This window comes from Columba livia, chromosome 1 (assembly GCF_036013475.1).
Source record: "Columba livia isolate bColLiv1 breed racing homer chromosome 1, bColLiv1.pat.W.v2, whole genome shotgun sequence".
In the NCBI taxonomy this organism is placed as follows: Eukaryota; Metazoa; Chordata; class Aves; order Columbiformes; family Columbidae; genus Columba; species Columba livia.
In genome coordinates, this window is record NC_088602.1 from 171,209,795 (window position 1) to 171,232,039 (window position 22,245).

Here is a 22,245-nt window from a genome sequence, read left to right on the forward strand (position 1 = left end):
GGCGCGAGGCGGAAATGACGAGAGCGGTTGTCAAGGCGACGCTGGTTTAATGGCCGCCGGTGGAGGGGACGCTGCAGGCGGTTACACCGTCCGGACCGCCCTGTCCCCCGGTATCGCGTGTTCCCCGCCGCGGGGCAGCCCCGGCATCGCTCTGCTCCAGGCCCGTGCGTGGCCGCCGGGGAGAGTTGCGGCCTGGGCCGCTCCTGGTTGGGCCTGAGGCGGTCGGGGAAGGCGCTCTCCCTGAACGGCCCCGGCCCAGTGTCCGGCTGCAGCGCGATTTTTGCCGTTGTCTGTTCGCCTGACCCTCGCGGCGCCGCGTCCCTCGTCCCGAGGTCTCTGTTGGGCTGGGAAAGGTGGCGGCAGCGCATCTTAGGCGGCCCTTTCCCCCGAGACACCGCTGACAAACGGTCGTGAACCGCAATGACGTGTCCTCACAACTAACCACAAGTACTAGTGCCTACACGTAGCGCCGCTCGCTCCTCCTGCCCTCTGCGCTCACAGCATAACCGTGATCATTAGCATCCTGGCCTAAATGAATTTGTCCGGTGTAAAAAAAAAAAAGGGTCTTTGGGATTTACCACGCATTGCCAAGTTTTTCTGTTCAATGGCTTATGTGGTGAAGAGTTCACGACTCTCTGAACACACTGAGTATGTCCCTCTGGTGTAAAATCTAGACTCCACCGTGCTATGATATCGTTCAAGTGGTGTCTCTGAGGGGAGCGTCTGATGTGCTGTGGTCATCGCAGGACTCAGCTGGTGGCACACGAGAGCAAGGATCCCTTCAGGTTTTTCCCAGCTTACGTGTTGGCGGAGACTTTCTTCCAACACTATTTCCTGTTGTTGCACAACATGACAAATTTTTGATATTTGCCATTTGTAGACTTTCTGGTAGATGGGCAGATAACAGTTGGATATTTCCAGGAGCAGATGGCAGTGGGGAATACCTGAGCTTGCTTTTCTCAGCAAGCTTTTATGGATCCTTAGAAGTAGTCCATGATCTGACAGGAGATTACAAAGCGGAGCTTAAAAAACACCTTATCACAAGCAAACAAAAATTCCTAATCATAAAAGGCAAAACACACAGCCTTGTCCTTGTAATCCATGTTACAGGCAAATGATAATCTCTCTCTCCTGTTGTGTGGCGTCTGCTTTGCTTTCTTTGAGCAGGGCGGCATTGCCTCCCAGCTATAACACTTGTTTGGGTCCAAAAGTTGTTGAAAAAGTTGTAGAAATGACCACACTGCAGCCGGGGGTGCTGGAGCCCAGCAGCAAGAATTCCTCGGGAGCAGTTGCATGGCCGCCAGAGAGAGCTGTGTGAGAAAGCAAGTGCGCGCCTCTGCTACAGACGGTGGAACGTGGCTTCACGCTTCAGTGCAGTGAAGAAGAGGAGCCCTGGATTAGTCTTTCCTATTGCACTGGGTTAAAACATTATGTAGAGGCTGAGCAGGAGCAGCCACAGCAGAACAGGCTGAGAAGATGCATCTGGCAGCTGGTGGTGCCATGTCCATGCCTTGGTGACTGGTGGAGACAAGCTGGGAGGAGGCTTTGGCCCCATGTTGGGCTGTGGATGGCTGGTGTGGGTGGTGGGATGGGTAGCATTGTAGCAGGATGGTTTCTGCAAGGTCCGTGGTACAGCTGCTGGCACCGGTGATTAAGTTTTTGTTCTTTGCAGGGCCAGGGAGGACTGGTGCAGGCAGGAAGGTGGATGCAAGGCTGTACGCACACATTGCGTACAGGAACACCAGGAGCTGTGAACGTGGGTGGTGGAAGGACTGCGAAGGGCTGCTGTGGCCCTTATGTCCTAGCAGTGCTGAGAATGGCTGATTTGCATGGACAGGGGAACAAGAGTGAACTTTGTTTTGCAGTGACAGCACCAGAGAAAACCACAAGATGGACATAAGCTCTTAGTTGGTTTTGCTAAGGCTTGGAGCAGCCTCTTCCCAGCACTGACCCCTGTACAGCTCTGTCAACCAACCTCAGGCTTGGCTTGAGTTCTCCCCTGCAACTCCCTCACTGAGACCTCTTCCTCCCTCCTGCACCAGCCTTTCCAACCCCCTTCCCAAACCCACCACACTTCCCTGGACTCGCAGCACTACTACTGTCCTGTGCCATGGCATTGTTACATGCATTTTAAATGCAACTGGCTGTTCTGCTGGAGGTGAAAACCCCTGCCAACTGTGTGACATGCTAAGTGACAGGCAGAAACTGCCAAACTCAGAATGTCTGTGATGTCTCCCCTTTTCCCTTCTGTCCAGCCAGGCCAGCTTTTTGCCTGGCCTGGGGACATCCAGAAAAGAGCTGAATCTCGCTAGACATGAGCTTATAGTCTTCAGTAAAGCTGTGCCTCTTTCTGCTCCTGGGTCTTTAACTTCCCTCCCCATCCCCTCCAGGGGAAGGTAGAATGACTGCTTTTCAAAGCAATACAACCAAAGCACATGGATAAGGAAGAGATATGAGAGCTGGGAGAGGGAGGAAACAACCTGGAGAAGAGCAAGATTCAAGTATTTGGAGAAATGGAGGAGAGACAGAAAGGGCTGAGAGCTGAGAAAGTGAGAGAAGGAAGGAAGGAAGGAAGGGAGGGAGGGAGGGAGGGAGGGAGGGAGGAAGGAAGGAAGGAAGGAAGGAAGGAAGGAAGGTAGGAAGGAAGGAAGAAGAAGAACTGTGCCTTAGCTTATTGAATTATTGGGTATACTGCTCCTTGTAGAACTTGGTTAGAAACTGCTTCTATAGAAACTGCTTCTGTAGAGTCCACTTAGTGTAAATAAGTTTGCTTAGGTTAACTTCGGCAAGCTGTGAACCTTGAACTTTCTGCTTTGTTAAGTAAAAAAGGTCTCAGAGTCTTCAAGCTAGAAGATCAGGGAACGTGTATCCCTGGAGATAAGTAAAGGAAGAGAACAGCATCTAACAGAAGACAAAACAGAAGGATGTTTTGGCTATTGCCAAGAACTCATTTTCTCCAGCTGCAGGTGCAAAATAGCAACTGAAGGTCAGAGCTTTAATTGTCAGGCTGCCTGACAAAAACAAAGAGATATAACAAAGAACAGGGAGACCTCAGACCCTAATTTTGCGGTTTGCCTGGAGTGACATGTGCGGGATGAAGGCTTGGATCGGGGGGGTATAGTTGTCCAAGTTTTTTTTCTGCTGAGGGTCCCTCTTCAGGAGGCACCAGCTCAAGCTGCTCTACACTATCCCTTGCAAAATAAGTTATTTTAGAAGAATTTCTGGAATCCATGCCTGAGTCTCTGCTATGGGAAACCTGGGGAAAATAAATGTCCTTAATACTGTGGAGGGCAAAAAGGGAATGAGGACAAAAGCACAGGAGGGGAGGACATGGGAGCAGGGAGGGCAGTAGGAGCATGGGGGAGCAGCACAGGCTAAGACTGCTGGAACAGCAAACACAGCCATTTCAGTGAGGAGGAGATACCTCTTGTATTCTCACCACCAATGGAGACCCAGGGAGACACCTGGGTGGGGTGGAGTGACCTCAGGATAGCTTGGTCTGAGCTGGAAGCCGCATAGGATCAAAAGACTGTGATGCTCAAACATGGCTTTTGGTCTTTGCACTGGGCAAGGCAAGTGCATCTTCTACAACAGAAACACGTTCTTTTCCTCTGCGTTTTGCTTCTTTTTGAAAATATGGTTATTTTCCCCAAGTACTTTGATGCTCCTCAAATAGATGCTACAGCCCAAAACCTAATTCTGTCTCCTCCTACCAGTCACTGTCCCTGAACCACAAAACATGTCAGTCTGTCACTTCTCCCATCTATCTACTTCCAAGCTGCCATATCTCTTTGGGAAGCCACAGCCAGAAATGGGGATAAGATGCTGCACCACTGTGCCCTCAGACCAGCCAGCTGCCTTCCCACCCACCGAGGACGTGGGAGAAATCCCTGCTGCCATCACTTGAAGACACTGCATGCACTGACTCCACCATCTCTCCTGGAGTCTCTCCTTGCTATGTCTCCAAGTGATAAAAGCAGAACCAGAGCATGCCCCCACCTCTGGAGCCCGCCTGCCTCCGGAAATCCTTCTCCCTCATCCCTATTTTCCGCAGGTAAGACACACAGTTGAGACACAGAAACAAGAGAAAGGAAGATGACGGACAGTCCACTGTGCAAAAAACAAATGGAGAATGAGGACACCCTGGTAAGTACAGAGGAGACACCTCGGGTCCCTCTCCAGCACAGGCACACACGCACTCACACACATGGAGGAGGCATCACATGCTTCAGAGACAGACCTATGGCAGAATCAAGGGTAGCAGGGGTGGGTTGTCGTGTCCAGACACACCGGGTGACAGTGGGGAAGGGGCTGGGGTGTCATTCACAGGTTACTTTCGTGGTTTTCCTCTGTCTCGACAGTCATGGGGGGCAGCCCTCCATTGTCATTTAGCCGTTTGGCCCTGTAGGTCTCATAGTGGATGTTGTGGGTCACTTCTTTTAGGTCCTGAAGATGGGTCCTGCAGGAGGCAAAGTGAAGGTAGGGTTGCAAAGAAGATACGATAACCAACATCAGTGCAGCTGGTGTTAATCTTCTGATGAGCATTTTATTCCCCAAGATAAATGGAAGGTTTCTCCAGTCAGTCTGGCTAATGAGCTTACCCCTCCTTCTGTAATACATGGGTGCCTCCATACCGTTGAGAGCTGGAGCATTGCCTTTCAAGAGTACACACATAGGATGCACGACATGGGCTGAAATCCCTGGTTGTGCTTCCCACACCTCTCACACCTCTGCCCATGGGACAGATACTGGCCCTTCTGGAGTGTCAGAGCAGACAAGGCCTGTCTCATCTAAAGAGGTGGTGAGACAAGATAGCACTGAGAGGGTGTATCAGGGCCACTGAGGACCATAACCTGATGAACGCTGCCATGAGCAATCACAGCATGGTTGGGGTTGGAAGAGACCTCTGGAGATCATCTAGTCCAACCCACCTGCTAAAGCCGGTTCACCCAGAGCAGATCACACAGGAATGTGTCCAGGTGGGTTTTGAATGTCTCCAGAGAAGGAGATTCCACAGCCTCTATGGGCAGCCTGTTCCAGTGCTCTGTCACCCTCAGAGGAAAGAAGTTTCTCTTCACGTTCAATTGAAACCTCTTATGTTTCAGTCTGTGCCCGTTGCTGCTCATCCTATAGGGAAAGCATGTCTGCTGCAGAAGGTATTGCAGAACAAAAAGTGGCCAGTAGGGTGGTGTCAAAGTCTTGTACCTCATGAAGTGCCCCAATACCACTACACCCACAGGCAGAACGAGCCACAGGGCTCTGGCTTTTAAGTGTATTTTCCTTATTTTCTTTTTTCTGGTGTTGTTTTAAAATCTTATTGTATTTATAGGGAACAGAGGTGACCCTGGATCTGCAGCTCTTCTACAGAATTTGGGGTAGATATCACTTGTGCAGAGACAACTTTGTGAAACAGAGTAGAAATAAGACAGGACAATGACAGCTGACTGAAATATGGAGCTTTTCACTTCCAGCTCATACATTCTAGCACATCCTGCAACCTGTTAGGACATGTGGTCTAGGATGGGGTAATGGGCTCATTCTCACTGACTCCAGCCCAGACCTGTTGTCAGCAACAAATAGAAGTTGTTGCAACCTGATATCCTCAATGGGATACAAGGGGGGTGGTACTACCCTGCTTTTCTCCAGGTGTCCAACTCATACTTGAAAACTAGCACCTACTTGACACAGTGGTCACGTCACTAAAAGAGGTGCTGGAGTATCTGCCCCTTAACTCAATCCAACCCTACCCCACATCTGCCTTCACTGCCTGAAATTGACTTTATTTTCCTTTCCATAGGGGCTTTCTCACCCTAAGAGGGTCTCAGGAAGACTCCTTGCTTATCAAGAACAAACTGGTGCCATGACCATGGTCTTACCTGATGACGAAATCTCGAAGTAGGGCAAATTCACAGTGAGTGAGGTTTTCCACTGAAAAGAAAGCAAGCAATTGTTAAGTTTGATATTTTCAATGATCCCTTTGTGGTTACAGACCATGGGAAGGTCATTGTCGTGGGGCAGGTTCCAGGTCGGCAGAGCTGTACACTTCAGAAAGGACAGACAATTGTCTGAACACTGCACTGTCAGGCATTGAGGATACATGCTAAGAGGTGCTGTGCAGTCACATATGAATTTTCATTTGGAAACCAAGGCAAACTCAAGAGCTCATCTTCACATACCATGATGTTTGGAGTTCCTCCAGTTTCTGCCAGGTAGTGGTAGTGGAACCACATTGACCATGGCAATTCCCTCCCAACAGAGGTATTTGAGAACTCTTCTCTTGCTTGGTTTCAAAAGGTTTATCATAAAAGGGATGGGAATGTAGCCATGGGGCACATTGTCTGGACCCTGCCTATTACTGGGCCCTGCACAGATACTTTCAGCTCCCAGAAGCAAAGGGTGTTTTACCTTCAATGATTCCCCAAGGTGTTTTCCTGCCCAGGACTCTTTTGCCATTCACTTGGTACTCCTTATCGCTGCCAACCACTGCGAAGGGCATGCTTTCCTGCTGGGGAGAGGCATGTGGAGAGACCTATTGAACCCATTGCAGAGAGCAGCACCATCACCATTCCCCGTCCACCTTTCCTCCTCTCAGCTCACCAAACACAAGGTCTTCTCCAAGGGAAGATGTTCTCCAGAGTAACACTTCACTGGTTGTCCTCTTCACCCATCAGTGCTATCCCTAGCATTTTGTACCCTTGCTTTACAGGTGTCCTTGTACCCCCTGAGCTTAGTGGGTAGCTTGCAACAGTGCCAAGGGCTCTGGGGAGGGGGGACAGAGCTTTACTGCACCCATCTCAGGCATTTCTGAAGAGGGGGATGACCAGAGTACCTTGGCATAACCAGGAGAGGGTCTGTCAGCCCAGGGCTGCTCAGAGGGATAGTTAGAGATTTTTCTCACCATGTTTGCAGTTCTTCACTAGAAGAAGTAGAGGACTCAAAATAATCCTTCCCAACAAGACACAAGAACATTCAACAAGCTTAACAGCAAAACGATTGTATTGAAGAAGGCCAGAAATGGGGTAGGTGAAGCTGTTGGGGACTCAGATATCTCTAAGCATAAGAGAAACCATTTGTTTCCAGAGCACAGGATGCAGGAGAAACCTGCTATCCATAAGGTTGTGCAGATGTTCATAGATTTACTCTGCTTTATAGATGTCCCTGGACCTGGGAAGGGACTGCAGTTACTGCAGGGATGGAGATTAAAAAGCAATTTCTTTCCCACGTGTGAGACTATCCAAACATAGGACAATGATGCTGAAGTACAGAACAAAATGTGCTGCCCTCTTCAAAAGCAGCAACAGTTTGGAGAAGAAGCAAACCCCATGTAGTCTTCTCTAGAATGTGTGATGTATTGCCAAATGGGAAATGATTAATTAAGATGGGGAAGGTGGGAATTTCTGTTGGGGCTCTGACAGCTGGGCGAGTTGAAAGGGCAGGTGTCAGGCTGTAATGCAAGACTCTTGGAGTTTCTTGAAGACTGCCACAGGGGCAAATCTATGTATTTTCATTAATGGCATAGCCACAAAAATGATGAGTGGCATAATTAAATGCACTAGCATCACAAGGCCAAGAAGTGTTGTCAAGACAAAAGCAGACTGGGTTATTATCTTGGAAGATGTAAGTTTGAAGTTTGAGGCACAATGGGCAGCATTTAGGGAATAACATCAAGAATTTATGCTATGACTTTGGAGCTCATGAACAAACAGTAACTGAAGGAGTGGAAGGACCCCACGTGCTAGTCACTCACAAGATGACCACAAGCTACCAGTGTGATGCAACAGTTTAAAAAGCACATGTGGTCCAAGGGTGTAGCAGTTCAGATGTCAAAAGAGATGGGGTGCCAACACCAGCGCTAGAAAATCAAACCAAACTGGAGCAGGCATAGGAAAAAGTGACTAGGAGTGTGGACTGCTAAGGAATGGGAAGCTTGTCTGAAGGAGCTTGTCTCCTTTAGCAGACCAGAAGGTCAGCAAAGGGTAATACTGTTCTCTGTAAACACATGAGTAGTGGAAAGGACCACTACGCAGGAGAACTGCTCGAGTCAGTGTTGGCACAAGAATACAGATATAACAAATACGAGCTGGAAATTAGGAGACAGTTTCTAATGCTCTGAGGAGGGAAGGATGGCCAAGACTTGTCACAGGAGATGAGGGAGCAAAGAACTTGACTGCTTTTTAGGCAGAGTTTGGTCAGCACATGAGAGGGCTCATGGGGTATGTTTTTGGGACAGAGGCTGGACATCAGCCACATACCAGGCCCCTTTGGTCCTTAATGGAGGCCAAACAGAGCATTCATCAAGAGGAGGTAAAACATAATCCTTCCTCATTCAGCCTTCATAGCACCCTGTAGTAACAACAGGAACAAATTAAGCTAGGAAGGAGGAATGACCGTCCTTTACATCCATTGGATCTTTCACTCGGGCACCATGAAGCGCTTAAAAGTGACATGTGTCTGTTTTACACTCATTAAATACAACCAGCCCTCATCCCCATCTTCCCCTCCCACAATAAAATGTTTCCTACCCTGATTTTGTCGTTCTCTGTTTTATCCTCCAGGTCCTCGTCAAATTCCTTCTGGGGGTAAAACTCGATCCCATTTACTTCTAGCTCTTTGCGCACCTGGGCAGAGAGATATTTTGGAGCACAAAGCAACACAACCTGAGAGGAAGGCAAGTGGGATAGCTGGGCAAACACCATCTGGGACATCCCTCCAGTGGGCAGGGACTGCAGGGACTGTTCCCAGGGAAGTGTGCAGCAGAGTAGTAATGATGCGTCACAGCAGTAATGATGCGTCTTTCTTCCCCAACCCCAGTTATTTGTCTGGCTCTGAAGTTCCCATGACAGAGCATATCACAAGATGTCACAGGGATACACACGTTTCTTCCCCCTCCAACAGGTGAGCTCAGAGCCATAAACAGCTGCATCTTCAGGACAGTCTCAAGAGTTACCCACCAGCCCAGTGCTGGATTCTGTGCATGCCGTGGGGACTGCACTGCTGTCCCAGGAAGGACACTGCTCATTTCTCCCACTTCCAAGCCAGGGCAGGGAAGGATCCCACACAGGAGACGAGATACTCACTCTTTGTTTGAATTCAGTCTTCTCCTCCAAGGTCATGGTGTCAGCCTTGGCAATAACCGGGATGATGTTCACTACCTTGCTGAGATGTTTCATGAACTCCAGGTCCAAAGGGCGCAGGCTGCAGCCCAAGAGAGAGCAACATGGAAGAGGCCACTTTACCCTCCTTGCCATTAATCCTAGTGACTCTTCCAGCATCAGGGCATCAACGAAACCTCCCTTTTATGTACCCTACTTGCTGCCACTGTGCTCTCATCTCCTTCTTCCCATCCATCCTGCCCTCTCCCAAAAAACACAGTGGCATTTCTCCTGCCCTTGTTATCCTAGACTCTTTCAAGCCCCAGGGCGCCCACAGTTAAGCCAAACAGTGTCCAGCCCTGCAGGCAGGACCCCTGGGTCCATGGCTGAGATGAAGCAGAGCACGGTTTATATCTGCCACAGAGGCACCAAGGGCTTGAGTAAGGGTGAGAGACTGTACGTACGAGTGGCCGGTAGGGGAGATGAAGTAGAGGCAGCAGTGCACTCGCGTGTCTGGAATTCGTTTCTTCCTTGCAATATTCACCTCCTCTTTCAAAAATTTTTCATATTGCTCGTTGATATATTTCTCAATAGGTTCCCAGCTGTTAAAGTGGGAGAGAGAGATGAATAGACAGGTACAAACCTCCTCATGTTCCTGCCTACAGTGTTCCCAGCTCTGACAGCTGCAAAGTGGGCTTAGGCATGAAAAATATCCGTCATAAGCATCTCGCCATCAGCAGAGATGTTTAACAGTTTCTGTAAGTGAGCACAGAGATAGGGACCTGCTATATTATGTGTGCATACCCCCGAGCATGCACACAGCCCCCCAGCATTAACGAGTCCATGTCCCCATTACCAGCACCAAGTGCAATAGTTTCCCAGACAATTTCCAGGCCAAGTAGATGATCACTCCATAAACCGTCTTAACTGCAGTCTGTTCTGGGGCACAAGGCCTCGACCGTGTGAAACTCACCAGTTCTCATTGTTGATCTGGTCCCCGAATCCTGGTGTGTCAATCACTGTCAGCTTCATTTTGACACCACCTTCTTCAATGACTGGGGAAGAAATTGCAAACAATCATACCCCTCCCTGGGGACCTGCCCCATCGTGAAACATGCCTCTGTGCCCTACAAAGGAACAAGAGTGCTCTGCCCTCCTCACTGCCCAGCAAGCATGACCAGGGCAGTCTGGGTCATGCCTCAAGAACTGCGATCTCCACTTGCATTTCTGACCCCTAATTTTATTACCCTCTGCACCAAAGCCACCTTATACCACTCTGCCATAGGAAAATGGATTTGTGCTCACTCTGTCACCAGATGTAGTACCTAATTTACACAACTTGCCCTCCCCTCCAATGCATCATCCTGAATCTGAGATGATGCTCATTGCTCTGCACCACTGCAGAAGCTGTGCTGATGCTTTGCCATGTGGAGATGGGCTTGGGATGGGACCCACCAATGCAATTTGTATAGATCATTAGGCATCTGCAGGTGGGAAGGACTTACTGCAATGCTTAATCCACACATGCAGACTAATGTATTGGCAGAAGAAATATCCAGAGCTCTTTTTCTATCTCTCGCTTTTGATTGTGGCATCAGTGGCACAGCTGTTTAAGAAAAGCCTTGTCTGGGTCTGAGGCCATCTAAAACTGGCACTTGTACTTTAGCTTCCCATGGAGAAAGGGCTGCCTAATACCAAAGAACTGTTTACATAGACTACTGGGGTCTCCTGCAAGACTGCTGAAGCATCAGTGTTGCTTCCACCTCAGCAGCCTGGCTCTTACCGTGCCCAATGGCTTTGATCTCCACTGTCTTGGGGATCTTCTCCTCCCGGTTCCAGCCCGAAGATTTGCGGCTCACCTGAGATTTGAAGAGAGTGTTCACCAGTGTTGACTTTCCCAGTCCACTCTGACCTGTGGATTGCAAAGAGGAAGCCCGTGACATCTGCCACAGCCCAGTAATGACAGCAGGCCCAGGGGGCGAAGCCAGGCTGGCAGGAGAAGGAGCTGTAGATGTCCCCTTGCCTTGTGCAAGCTCTCCTTTTCTCAGAGCAAGCACTATCTGATCCCTCATGCCCTCCCTGCAGGGTTTGCTCCCCACCTGGCCTCATGGGACAACCCCTGGCCATGGTTCCCAGCACCCTAGCTGGTCTCTGCTTACCTACAACCATGATGTTGAAGTCGAAACCTGTCTTCATGGTTTTCTTGCGCATCTGCTCAATGATGGTGTCAATACCGATGTAGCCCAGCAAGTTGGTGTTAATGCCCGTGGGTTTCATCGGTACGACGGGTTTTTGTCGTGGCTCTGGCACCAGCTCAGACATGGCTGCTTCGTTTTTGCTCTCCACTGGCCCTGCATGGGGAGAAAGATTGAAAAATCACCATTGAGGTGTAACGAGGACCTCCCTACTGGCCTGTCACAGAGGCTGATGGTGACTTTGAACATCCATTTCAAGGGCTACTGAGGATGGCTGAGTGGGAAGATCTTAGCAGTAAGGCTCTTCATGAGAGGAACACATACTTGAGTTTCCAGCACAGTCATATCGGTATCACTCCAGATGAGAAGGTGGAGAAGTGGGGCTCATTGAGCATGCAACATATTGATGGCTACCTCTAAACAGCAGGAGCTGACCCAGTGAAGGTGGCTGGGCTCCTCATCAGTTGCCCAAAGCTCTATGTGTGTGTCTCCTCATTTTTATCTCCCAGGATAACCAATGTTTCACCCCTCCAAGTTTAGCATTAAATTTGAGATGGAACAGACTTTAAAAAATTATCATGTCTGAAGTCCCGGCATTGAAACAGAGTTTGGAATTTACTGTGAGGACTTGCAAACTCAGCCCATGCGAGGGGCTGCTGTGTTACCAGCTGTTCCGTGCAGGCTGAGCTCCACAGAGGAAGGCAGTGGTGGAAGGGCAAAGCACGGACATGACCTCTGCGCTTGCCTCCTGCCCGTATATGGATGTTTTCTGTCATGCTTGAAGAACTAATTATCATGATCAGTAAACTAATCATCTGCACCTTTCCCTGCTCACCCTTCCATGTAAAACAAATGGGCAAAAAGAAAAGCTCTGGGGTCTTTCCGGCCTCCCCGACTCTTTTTCGGGTGATGGCACACGCTGCTTGGGGTGGGCCTCCTCCATTTATCTCTGTCTCTTGTCTCATTAGTGAGCAGCTCCCACCCACTGCGAGGAAGCTGGAGGTTGGGAGAGGAGAGGGCATGGAAGAAAAGCTGTAATTGGTGGGGAAGGGAGGCGTGAGGGATGGATCTAGAAAGGAAGATAAAAGGGATGTGAATCAAATACCTTTCATACACAAACCAGCTGCAAACTAGAGCTTCTCTCACTCTAATTACTTGACTCCCCCATGCTTTGTCTCATTAGATGGTTATTTTTATAGGAGAGGGACAGCATGTGTTTTTTGCTTGGTGAGCGCTTTGCTTGTTTTGGATGCCACTTCAGTTCAAGTATCCCACACTAAATTATCCCTTTCCATCATTTCGGTGGAGATTTTTGCTCCTCTCAGCAGAACCCATTGGCCGCAGAGAAGCACAGGAGCGATGGGGCAGGCGGCTGACATTTGATGGGTGACACACTCCTCTTGGAGAGGAAGATGAATCAGAGGTCACTGGGCTGGGGACACTGACAGCACCAGTCTGGGGTCCCTGTGACATCTGCACCAGGTCAGGCAGAGACAGGGGCTGGGTAGAGGTCAGAGAAATTTTGTTTAAGGACAAGGTCAGGCTGCAACAGGCTGCATGGCTGGCTGGTGACCCTGCCTGGCATTCCCACATCAAAGCCTCTGTGCAGACACAAAGGGCCGCTCTACACAGGGAAAAAATTACATTTTATATATAAGCTTTAATACCCCACTGTTGTATGCTGGAAGGCCCTTGTGGAAAGGCCACCCTTGGCAAGGAGAAGGGTACCTCCACCCAGCTCTTTTTATACCATTTGAAAAGTTTTTTGTAATACACTGGGAGGAGGGATCTTCCCTCCCTGTAAGATGATGGCAGCACAGCCACCTGTGCGCAGCATCACAGGTAACAGCCAAAAGGTTTTGGCTTCATCCCTCCTCCCACCTTGCCCGCAGGGGAGAGGTCTGCTGGAAGATGGTCTACCCCCTGTTCTTCCCCACTGAGCGAGAGCCCTCTGAGCTATCACCATCCTCTCCTGAAACAGCCAGCAGCACCCTGGGGGGACCAGAGCACAAGATGGACCATTGGCTTGAGCCAGGCTGGCAATTCGGAGCACCTTGTGCTGCCGGGCAGCTGCCGGAGGAGGCAGCCTGCCGAGCCGAGTGCTTCTCAGCTGCAATCTGCTCTTACACCCGTCACAGCGAGTTTGTGCCTTTCCCGCTGACAAAGCAGCCCCTGGGGCTCCTGTTGTCTTTTTCCAGCTTTCTCAAAGCTGCTGCCAGCCAGGAAAGCCCATGTCTCTGGCATAGCATGGAAGACCAAGCCAGCCAGCTCTCCTGCATCCTGTCCTTCATTCGTCCTCTTCTGGGCTGCCTCACACTACTTGTGCTGTAGTTACATGGCTGTTCTGTGCCCCTCATCCTGCTGCAGTTTCCTCCAGTGCACTCCCCACATAGCCCTGCTGGGATCTCACCTGCCCCAGAGTAGGAGAGAAGAGAGGGAGACAAGGAATGATGACGGGATGTGGGGCAGGGGGCTGTGGCCCCAGTGAGGCACTTGGCTACAGCAGTAATGGGGGCAAATAAATGCCAGAGGTGGGCAGGGAACAGGTGCAAGTGGGTAGAAGGCCCAGCCAAGCAGCTGAATGGGACGGATGCAGGACCTGGGCCATGTGGGCTGCAATCCCTTTGCTGCCTGGGCAGCAGCTTGTCCTCAGGGGGTCTGTTGCCCTCTCCTTTATTCCTTCAACTCCTTCTTCTTACACAGAGGGAAGGAAGGAGGGAAGTTGCTGGCAGCTAACCTCAAGGCTCACTGAGAGCTTTATAACTCATCCCTTGGTCTCACTGAGGGATGCTTTGCTCAGAGCTGGCAGATGTTGCTAACTCTGCTGTGGACATCATGATATATGGCCACCCCTTTGCAGGCTTTGCTGCTGCGGCCTGGAGCTTAGAGTCATGGAATCATAGAATAGTTTGGGTTGGAAGGGACCTTCAAAGCTCATCTAGTCCAACCCCCTGCAATGAGCAGGGACATCTTCAACTAGATCAGGTTGCTCAGAGCCCCGTCCAGCCCGACCTTGAATGTCTCCCAGGACGGGGCACCTACCACCTCTCTGGGCAACCTCTGCCAGTGTTTCACCACCTTCATTGCAAAAAATTTCTTCCTTATATCTTCTTCATGTCTAGCTTGACAGCTACTAGCTTGTAGTAGCTGGAGTAGATATTTCAGTCAGGTTCCTGAGCACCTATAAAAAGTCCTGAGATCAGGAGAAAATATCTCAAGAAGTCTCCTTGAATATTTTCTGGATTTTATACCAGTGATGTTGCTCTGGGCTTTTTGATTTTGAACATTCAGTGTCTCAGAGTAGACAACCTCCCTTTCTCCTCTCAGTCTATTGCCTTCCTCTCTGTGGGGTGCCTTCCCATACAGCCTCAGGAAGGAAAGCCCCCATTTTGCAAAGAGGTACCCAAGGGCTCAGCTTTCTGCTCATGAGTTTCCTCCTCTTGACTTCCACAGAGGAATCCAAGGAGCCAACTGAGGAGCAGCCTGCCGGGGAGATCAGGGTGTGCGAAACCAGGGCCAGAGCTATGAGAGGCACCTTAAGACATGAAACATGTCCAGCTGGTCTCCTGGGAACAGCTCTGTTTTACATGAAGTAATGCTAATGCTGCTAGGAAACCTCATTAGCACTCTGACTGACCAGTCAAGGGGTAGCATAATGCAGCCTCAGCACATCCCGTAACCCCCCCGAGCTGTCCCCTGTAAGGAATCTGTGGTAGGGCACTAGAGCCAGTATAGCTGATGATGAATAGAGGGTTAGGCAAGGTTAACCACTTGCATCCGCTGTTTGCATTACCACCCTTTTCCCGGCCGCTTTGTTCTCTGTTCAAAGGGGAGATGATTTAAGAGGGTGGTCGCTGGTGATACTTCTGCTGCAGGGTTCCTGGAGGGAGGTGGCCCAGGCTGGGCTGCCAGGGGACTATCTCCTGGTCAGAGGAGATGCTCCACTCGGCTCCGGAACAGGGAGAGGAGCAGTGTCTGGGGTAGGCAGGGTTAGAAGGGTAATGAGTGCCCAGAAAGGTCCCAGTGGTTCCAGCTATCTCCTGCCTCTGACACCCATTGATTGACTCCAAAACCTCTCCCTGGAAGGCCAGCGTACGTGGTCAGCAGCAGACCCCACTGCTGCAGTGCACCCTTCACATCTGCCTGCCTCTGACATTCGCAGCAGCTGGCCGCAGACAGACACAGATCTGCCCCTGCAGATCCCTCAGGGGCTCAGGTAGTGGGGACTGACATCTACTCTGTCCCCATAACCCAGATACAGTCGTATCCCCTCCCCCTACCTTCCTGTCCTTTGTCTGAGTGGCAAGAGGGAGGGAGGGAGGGCTGCAAACAGTGGCTCACCACAACCCAGCTCCCAGCAAGGAAAGGCTATTTAACCCCCACGTAACACATGGACGGACTCGCTGTGGCTCTCCTTCCACTCTGGCTGGAGGCAGGGATCCACATGTGTGTCTCACCCCAGCCCCTTCCACCCCTGTGGTCCCAGACCCACAGTCCCACTCCCTGCAGACATGGAGCGGGGAGGAGGGACGGGTTCAGAACTTGAAGGCGGCTGGCAGGAGAGGGTCCTTGGTGGGTGATGCCAGGTCACTAGGAAGGAAAGCAAGCGACTGCTTCGGTAGCACAGCCTCCCTGGGGCTTGCAGTCATTAGGATCTGCTCCTTGTTTCAGAGGTGCTGGACTGAGCATCTCTCCACTGGAGAAATCCCTTTCCCCTCTGCTTCTGTGATGACCCCAGGGCATTTCTCCCAGCTGTACAGGGCAAAGGCTGAGCTGCGCCGGATGCACTGCCTGATCTCAGGGTGCAAAACAGAGCCATTCTCCTTAGCAGATCTTTTTGCCTGGCCTGAAAGATCACCAGGCATTTCAAGCGAGGTGGGTAAACACATCCCAGCCCTTTGGGCTGCCACAGCCTTCCCGGCAGCAGCCTTCCTTCCCCTCAGAGCCTTGCAAAGGGCTTGGGCAGGAGCCTGGCTCTGCCAGGACCACAGTGAAATCTAGGGCAGCGTGTGCCAAAGCCTCTCTGGAGATGCAGGAGCTGGAGGTGAAGGGGTTGGGCACATCCCCAGCTCAGCCACCACAGGGCTGATGTTTGCCCTAGCCCTGACCATACCCTCGGTGCTGCTCCCTGGCTGTGCAGCCCTTACCCCATGTCCCGGCTCACCACCTGGGCAGCACAGCATAAGGTGAGAGGACGCTGAGCACCCCTGGATGAGGGTACCTGTGCCACCACAGCTGCCTGTCCCCCTGCCCACCCCCTCACTGGTGCTGGGTCTCCCTGCGGAGGTGCCTGGGTAGCAGCACAGGACGTCCCCACTGCCCCCTCAGTGACTGCCTGTCACTGTCAAGAGACAAGCCAGTCGCCGAGCAGCTTGTGGGCTTTCCCCAGCCCTGGACCAGCTGGGATTATCTCTTTCTTTCAGAGCAGCCCCTGGCGTCAGCTACTCCCCATCAGCACTGCAACCAGCCCGCTCTTTCTCCTTTATGCCAGACTGCTGCCACCAAAAGGTAAAAAAAGAGGAAAGACAAAGCCAGGACCGATTTCCCCCGCTGCCCTTCAGGGATATTTTTTCGCTGTGACCAGAGCTGGGCAGCACAGTGGAGGGTGCCTCCACAAAAAGCCCCAGCGGCGTCCCTCCATCATCGCCCAGCCCTGCCAAGCCCAGAGCATCCTACCTTTGAACATGAAGCTTCCTTTGTCTCCAAATCCTCTCCCAAGGGGGTGGATCTCCTCACACTTTTCTAGCCTGATGCTGACGCGGTGCGGTGGGCTACAAGGCTCCGCTTTTACCTCTCTCTTTCTTCCCTGTGTCCTCTTCTCCCCCCCTCTCCTTCCCCTCCTTCTCCAGTGGCTATTTCAGCAGAGCGGGGATGCTGGTGCTGCTCCTGCTGCCATTGTCATGTGACCTGAATATTAAACATCGCCGCAAAATCTCCCCCCGCGCACCCTCCCCCAGCTCCATCCCAGGCCCCCACCACCCTCCCCGCCTGGGTGGGCACGGGTGGCGGGATGAAGGGGCTGCCGCTGATGGGTGCCAACAGGGCCCCCCTTGCACATCCGCACCCCTCCTCCCTCCCAAACCTCACAGGTCTTTTCTTGCCCCTTTCCCTCCCAATTCCCCAGCGGTTTCAGCATCTCTGCTTGTTTAAGGAGGGGGATATTTAACCCTTCATGGCTTTGCTCCGGCAGGGCTGAGAAAGGGCGCTCTCTCCTCCTAGGTATTTATTGAGTTCAGGGGATTACAAGGCCTCCTTCTCCTCTCCCGGAGGGAGGAAATTGCGAACGTTTTGGCTCATCAAAAGCAATTTGCCCTTCAGCTCCACTTGCGGAGGCGTGAGAAACCTTTTCTCCTCCGGCACCACGATTCCTGGCTGTCAGCCCACGGTGCAGAGGCAGAGCGAGCGCTGTCTCCTCTGTGTGTGTGTGTGTGTGTGTGCGCGCGTGTATACGTGTGTGCACATGCATGTATGTGCATATGTGTAGGGAGCAGGGAGAGCTGCTACCCATGGGCCATGTTGGGGTGTGCAGGTTGCACCCCTACATGCCCTAGCAGGTGTATGTGCTTGATGGTGCCTGCCTGCGTGTGTCCAGTGGATGTGCCCATGCCTGGAGAGCAAGTGGATGCCCCTGGCTGCTGGCACCTTTGGAGGGAGATGCCCTGTTCTCCCTCTGTGTTTCTTTCTTCTACATTTGTGAGCCCTGGCCCCATCAAGCACTGTGCCCCCACCATGCATGAACATCTGGGACTGCTCTGACCCTCTGCTAGGTGGGACATTTCGAGCATCCTTTCAGGGATGTCCCCATGTGTCCCGCCAGCATGTGCCAGCCCCCTGGGTGGGGATTGGGCTGCAGGATGCCTGGCAGACCTGGCACCTCTTTTTGAAACACCCCAGAGGTAAAAGGAAACTACACCTGCTGCGGGTTACGGGAGTGTTTAGAAATCACTGTTGGCGATTACCCTGGCTAGGCTGAGCGGCTGACAGGCTGACTGCCAGACAGACGGACAGACAAACAGGCATCCCAGCACCCATAACATCTCCTGACATGGTGCCCCCGCTGCTCCTTTCCCTGCTGGACACCAGGCTCACCCCACTGGGCTCACCTCCCCCTGCCTTTGCCCACCCACACTCCCGGTGTGGGTGAAGGGGAAATCGCTCACAGGGGTGGAAGCCCCCATCCTCCCCCATGTGACCCCACTGCTCCCAGAGGGCTCTGACCCATGCTGAGCTCCATGGCACCACCGAGGGATCCCTTGGTGCCTCCCTCTTCGTTGCCCACCCCATCCCAGCAGCAGATACCCACCGGACCATGCTGGGGAGCAGGGCACCCCCATCTTCGCCCCCAGGGCAGAATTGGCCCCACCAGAACTGCCACATCGCTGGGGCCCCTCGGCTGTGGGGGGCCGGGGGCGAGGCGGGACAGGGGTGACGGGGGCTGGACCCCGTAGCCTCTCCCAGGGGGGCCCCCCACCGCCCCCGCTGGCCCGGCACAGGGTGACGGAGAGGCAGCTCCGCTTCGTGGGGGCAGCGGGGGCACCAAGTGGGCCATCCCGCCGCAGCGGGGGGCCTGGGATGCGGCTGGGGCCAGTGGGGCCTCCTGGGGCCAGCGGGCGGCTGCGGCGAGGGGTGACGTCCTCCTCCATGGCGGGCGGCGGCAGGCTGTAAGCAGAGGTGTGAGGGCGGGGGCAGGCGGTGCCAGGCTGGACCGGGGGGCTGCAGCCTTCCCTGCTGCAGGGGCTGCAATGTCCCAGGGCTCAGCGCTGCCCGGAGCTGCCGTCGTCCACGGGCCTGAGCCCCCGTGGGCAGCACTGCTGGGCCGGCCAGCCCGCCTCCAGCCGGGACAATGGGGCACTTGTGGCCGGACCAGCAGCTCCCACGCCTGGTGCCTCAGCTGCTCCTGACCCCTGCCCGCCGCCTTCCTGGCCCCCGCCGCCGGCAGCTCCACACTGCGGGCAGCCCAAGCCATGGGCAGCCCCCTGCCCTGAGCCCATGGTGAAAGGTAGAGAAGCGGTGCAGATTCACCAGGTCTGGCCTGCCACTGCCTGCTCCTGAGGGCAACAAGTGTGACTAAAAAAAAAAACTCTGAATTTTTGGAATGTTTTCCCTTCCTCTCTTCTTCCTTTTTTTTTTTTTTCTTTTTTCCCTTCAAATGCCAAATTCCAGTCCAACAATTTATGCCCCACTGAGGAAGTTCAGTGTTTGCTTGTTGGGTGTTCATCCATCCAGGTTGATGCTTCTTTTCCTTATGCTGATTTCCATTTGCTTCTTCATTATTCTGATTGTTTCTTAATTTTGCCAGCTTTGAGGCATTTTCAGAGTCAAGAACCTCCATAACAGGGAGTCAGCTTGCTGCTCTACACCTTTCTCACTATGAAAGAGACTTTGAAGGGCAACACAATAACCAAGGAGGAAAGGAGGAAGGTGTATTGGTAGAGCAGGATGAGAATACGTGTGGTTTGTTGGGCAAACGGGAGCAAAGAGGAGAGCTGGACACTTATAACACCCATAGCATGACAGGGACAAAGCTCCCTGCCTTCAGGTGGCCCTCCACTGAGGGGTGTAGGGGAAACCACCATCCCAATGCCTGCAGCAAGCCGTAGGGAGTGCTGGGGAAAGCAGGGCTCGGGGCAGTGTAGTTCTTCTTCTTCTTTAAAGGTAAAGAGACAGAGAAGGTGGAAAAGACCAATCTGATGCTGTGCTGGAAGCACTAAGTATCTTCTCCTCCGATGCTTTATGCAGCTTAATTCAGTATCTGTGACTGTTTCCCTCTCCCCTGAGGTATCTCTGGCTACACAGGTCCCACAGAGGAGAAGCAGTCTCAGTTTTCAGGCAGCGTTTGCCTTTAGCTTAATTATTCCCAGATAGCCCCTCAGCATAGCCAGTGCAGAAACCAGACGGATGAAGACCTACCCTGCTGTAAAGGAAACCCCACTGCAGACTGGTCCTTGCTCCCTGCCCGGAGCTGGAGGGAAGCAGCTCCCAAGGGCAACAACAGAAAAATAAAGCATTGGCAACACCATTTGTCACACACTTTTATTCCATTGGGGAAGGCTTTGACATTGTTGGCAATAAATACCCGCGGAAAATACCTGGCTTACTACCGATTGCATCAGGACTAAACAGCACAAAACATAAACTAGAGGAGATGAATAATTAGTTTCTCTCTAGTCCAGCCCTGACCTGTTTGTCGTCTTCTTTTCTGCTTGGTTTCTGTGGTGAGTTGTGGGCAGAGTGGAGGTGAAAACAGGCAGGTTGGCAAGCAGAGGACACAGAGGAGGGAAGAGGGGAACTCCATGGGGAGCCCCGTCCCACCACATGTGCCAGCTGGCCAAGAGCACCAGTGCCAGACCCAGCCTTTTGTTTTCACCAGGCTGGTGGTTTTCCCTCTTCTCTTTTGACTGAGCAGGCAAAAGTGGGTTTGGAGGAGGTACGATGGCGGAGCAGACTGTGCGGGTGCAGAATGCAGGGACCAGACTCCTCTTCCTGCAGGGACTGTTTAATTTGTCCCTGACTGCTCCATGCACTTCGGCTCTAGTACAGATGTTTTTATTGCTACCCCATGGCTCAGCCAGGGTCCTTTTGCAGTGCAGTCCCAGCTACAAGGGAGGGGAGGCCAGCAAGCAAGTTTCCAGCTGGCACTTAGAGATACGACTGTGTTGTGCCGGAGGGCAGGGGACATGAGCCGTGCAGCCAAGTGCGGCACATTTGACCATGCATCCCATCCCCATGGCATTTCTCTTTAGCATTCCCAAGTCACCAAGGCACAAAAATAAAAGGAATTTACCTGTTTCAGGCTGCACCTGCACTTTGAGCCTTTGCATGCCAGGTCAACCATAACTTTGGGCACAGGAGTAATCCCACTCCCTGCATTTCCCTGCCGAGCAAGGCTCCCCAGTTAGGGTACTTGCATCATGATCTCCGTTTTTTGGCTGATGGAAGGACTCACAACTTGTCCTCTGGCTAAAACAAAGCCGGTGTGCCTGGTTTTGATGTAAAAGATAATGGTGGTATGATTGCAATCTTGGTGGATGAAATGTTCCACAAAGACCCAGGGTATTTACAGGATGTCCTGACCCCTTCCTTTCTCACCCAAAACCCTTAGGGCTAAAAACTAACTTTCATCCCCCGAGAATTACCAATGGAGCATCACTCACTTAAACCAGCCCAGGGGGCTCTCCTCCTCTGTTTGTGAATGGAGGAGAAAACCTCCCCTGCCAGTTTCACAGGAGAGGCTGAGGGACATGAGCCCGTCCAGGATCTGTGGCAGATGTGGGCCACCAGGCCGAGGGACCCCTGCTGCCCAAAGGAGCTGTCTGGGACTACAGCACAGATCCAGTACTCTGGGAACACGCTGAGGATGTGGGGCAGGCTCAGGTGACAACGTGGGAAGTGCAGACATGTGCACATGGGGTGGTGGCATCAGATGGCATCCCCTGGGATGTACAGGAGGGGGACACACAGGACCCCGCTATGCCCAGAGCAGTCACAGGTGGTACCACCCACCCACTTACTGCATCCAAAGGGTGGGTGTTGAAGTGGGAGGAGAGGGGATGAGAAGCTCTTGACACAGCCTCCTGCCACAGGTTCAGAGCTCCCCCAAGCCTCCTTGTACACACTGGGCATTGCACTGGGCTGGCAGGGAGTGAGAAGATGTGAACATCCCTCTCAGCCCCAGCATGACACATTCCTACAGCGCTTCTGTAGCTGATTGGCCACAGGGCAGTGCAGAAAGTGCAGATAGTCCATAAACATGGGATTTTGTGCCAGATCCATGTTATATGGCTTGCGGAAAGCAGAGGCAGTGCAACGAGCCCATTTCACCAACTGCCTCAGTGTCCCTTACGAGAGACATACAGGGAAAGGGGGGTCAAGGAATGCTTCACAGGGCTTGTTGAGGTGATAGTTAAGGGAGAGCCTGCGAGTAGGCGGCTGAAGAAAACATGCAGGCCGACTCAATG

The 22,245-nt window shown here is 52.3% G+C and overlaps 1 protein-coding gene across 4 annotated transcripts; it reads right to left on the reverse strand.

The window, feature by feature from the left end:
- Window positions 1-27: 27 nt before the first annotated feature.
- Window positions 28-17,392, reverse strand: SEPTIN3 (septin 3). 4 transcript variants are annotated; one of them, XM_013371369.3, is made up of 10 exons: window positions 16,964-17,392; window positions 11,252-11,443; window positions 10,876-11,004; window positions 10,066-10,147; window positions 9,557-9,694; window positions 9,078-9,195; window positions 8,523-8,618; window positions 6,406-6,502; window positions 5,877-5,928; window positions 28-4,459 (listed from the first exon to the last, which is right to left on the reverse strand). In XM_013371369.3, exons 1-10 carry the CDS (start codon window positions 16,971-16,973, stop codon window positions 4,324-4,326), a joined length of 1,050 nt encoding a protein of 349 aa, XP_013226823.1. In that variant the 5' UTR covers window positions 16,974-17,392; the 3' UTR covers window positions 28-4,323. The 4 variants fall into 4 exon arrangements, with proteins under 4 accessions (XP_013226823.1, XP_021138314.1, XP_064901815.1 ...); XM_021282639.2 differs by having other exon boundaries at window positions 6,406-6,505; window positions 16,964-17,196; XM_065045743.1 differs by lacking the exon at window positions 28-4,459 and adding an exon at window positions 4,892-5,127 and having other exon boundaries at window positions 6,406-6,505; window positions 16,964-17,174.
- Window positions 17,393-22,245: the final 4,853 nt, after the last annotated feature.

Coding starts and splice junctions, on each gene's coding strand:
- SEPTIN3 (XM_065045743.1), bottom strand. Junction 8,619..9,077: donor AGACTGAATTCAAACAAAGA/GTGAGTATCTCG, acceptor CTCTCTGCCCAG/GTGCGCAAAGAGCTAGAAGT. Junction 5,128..5,876: donor CTTCGAGATTTCGTCATCAG/GTAAGACCATGG, acceptor CTTTCCCTATAG/GATGAGCAGCAACGGGCACA.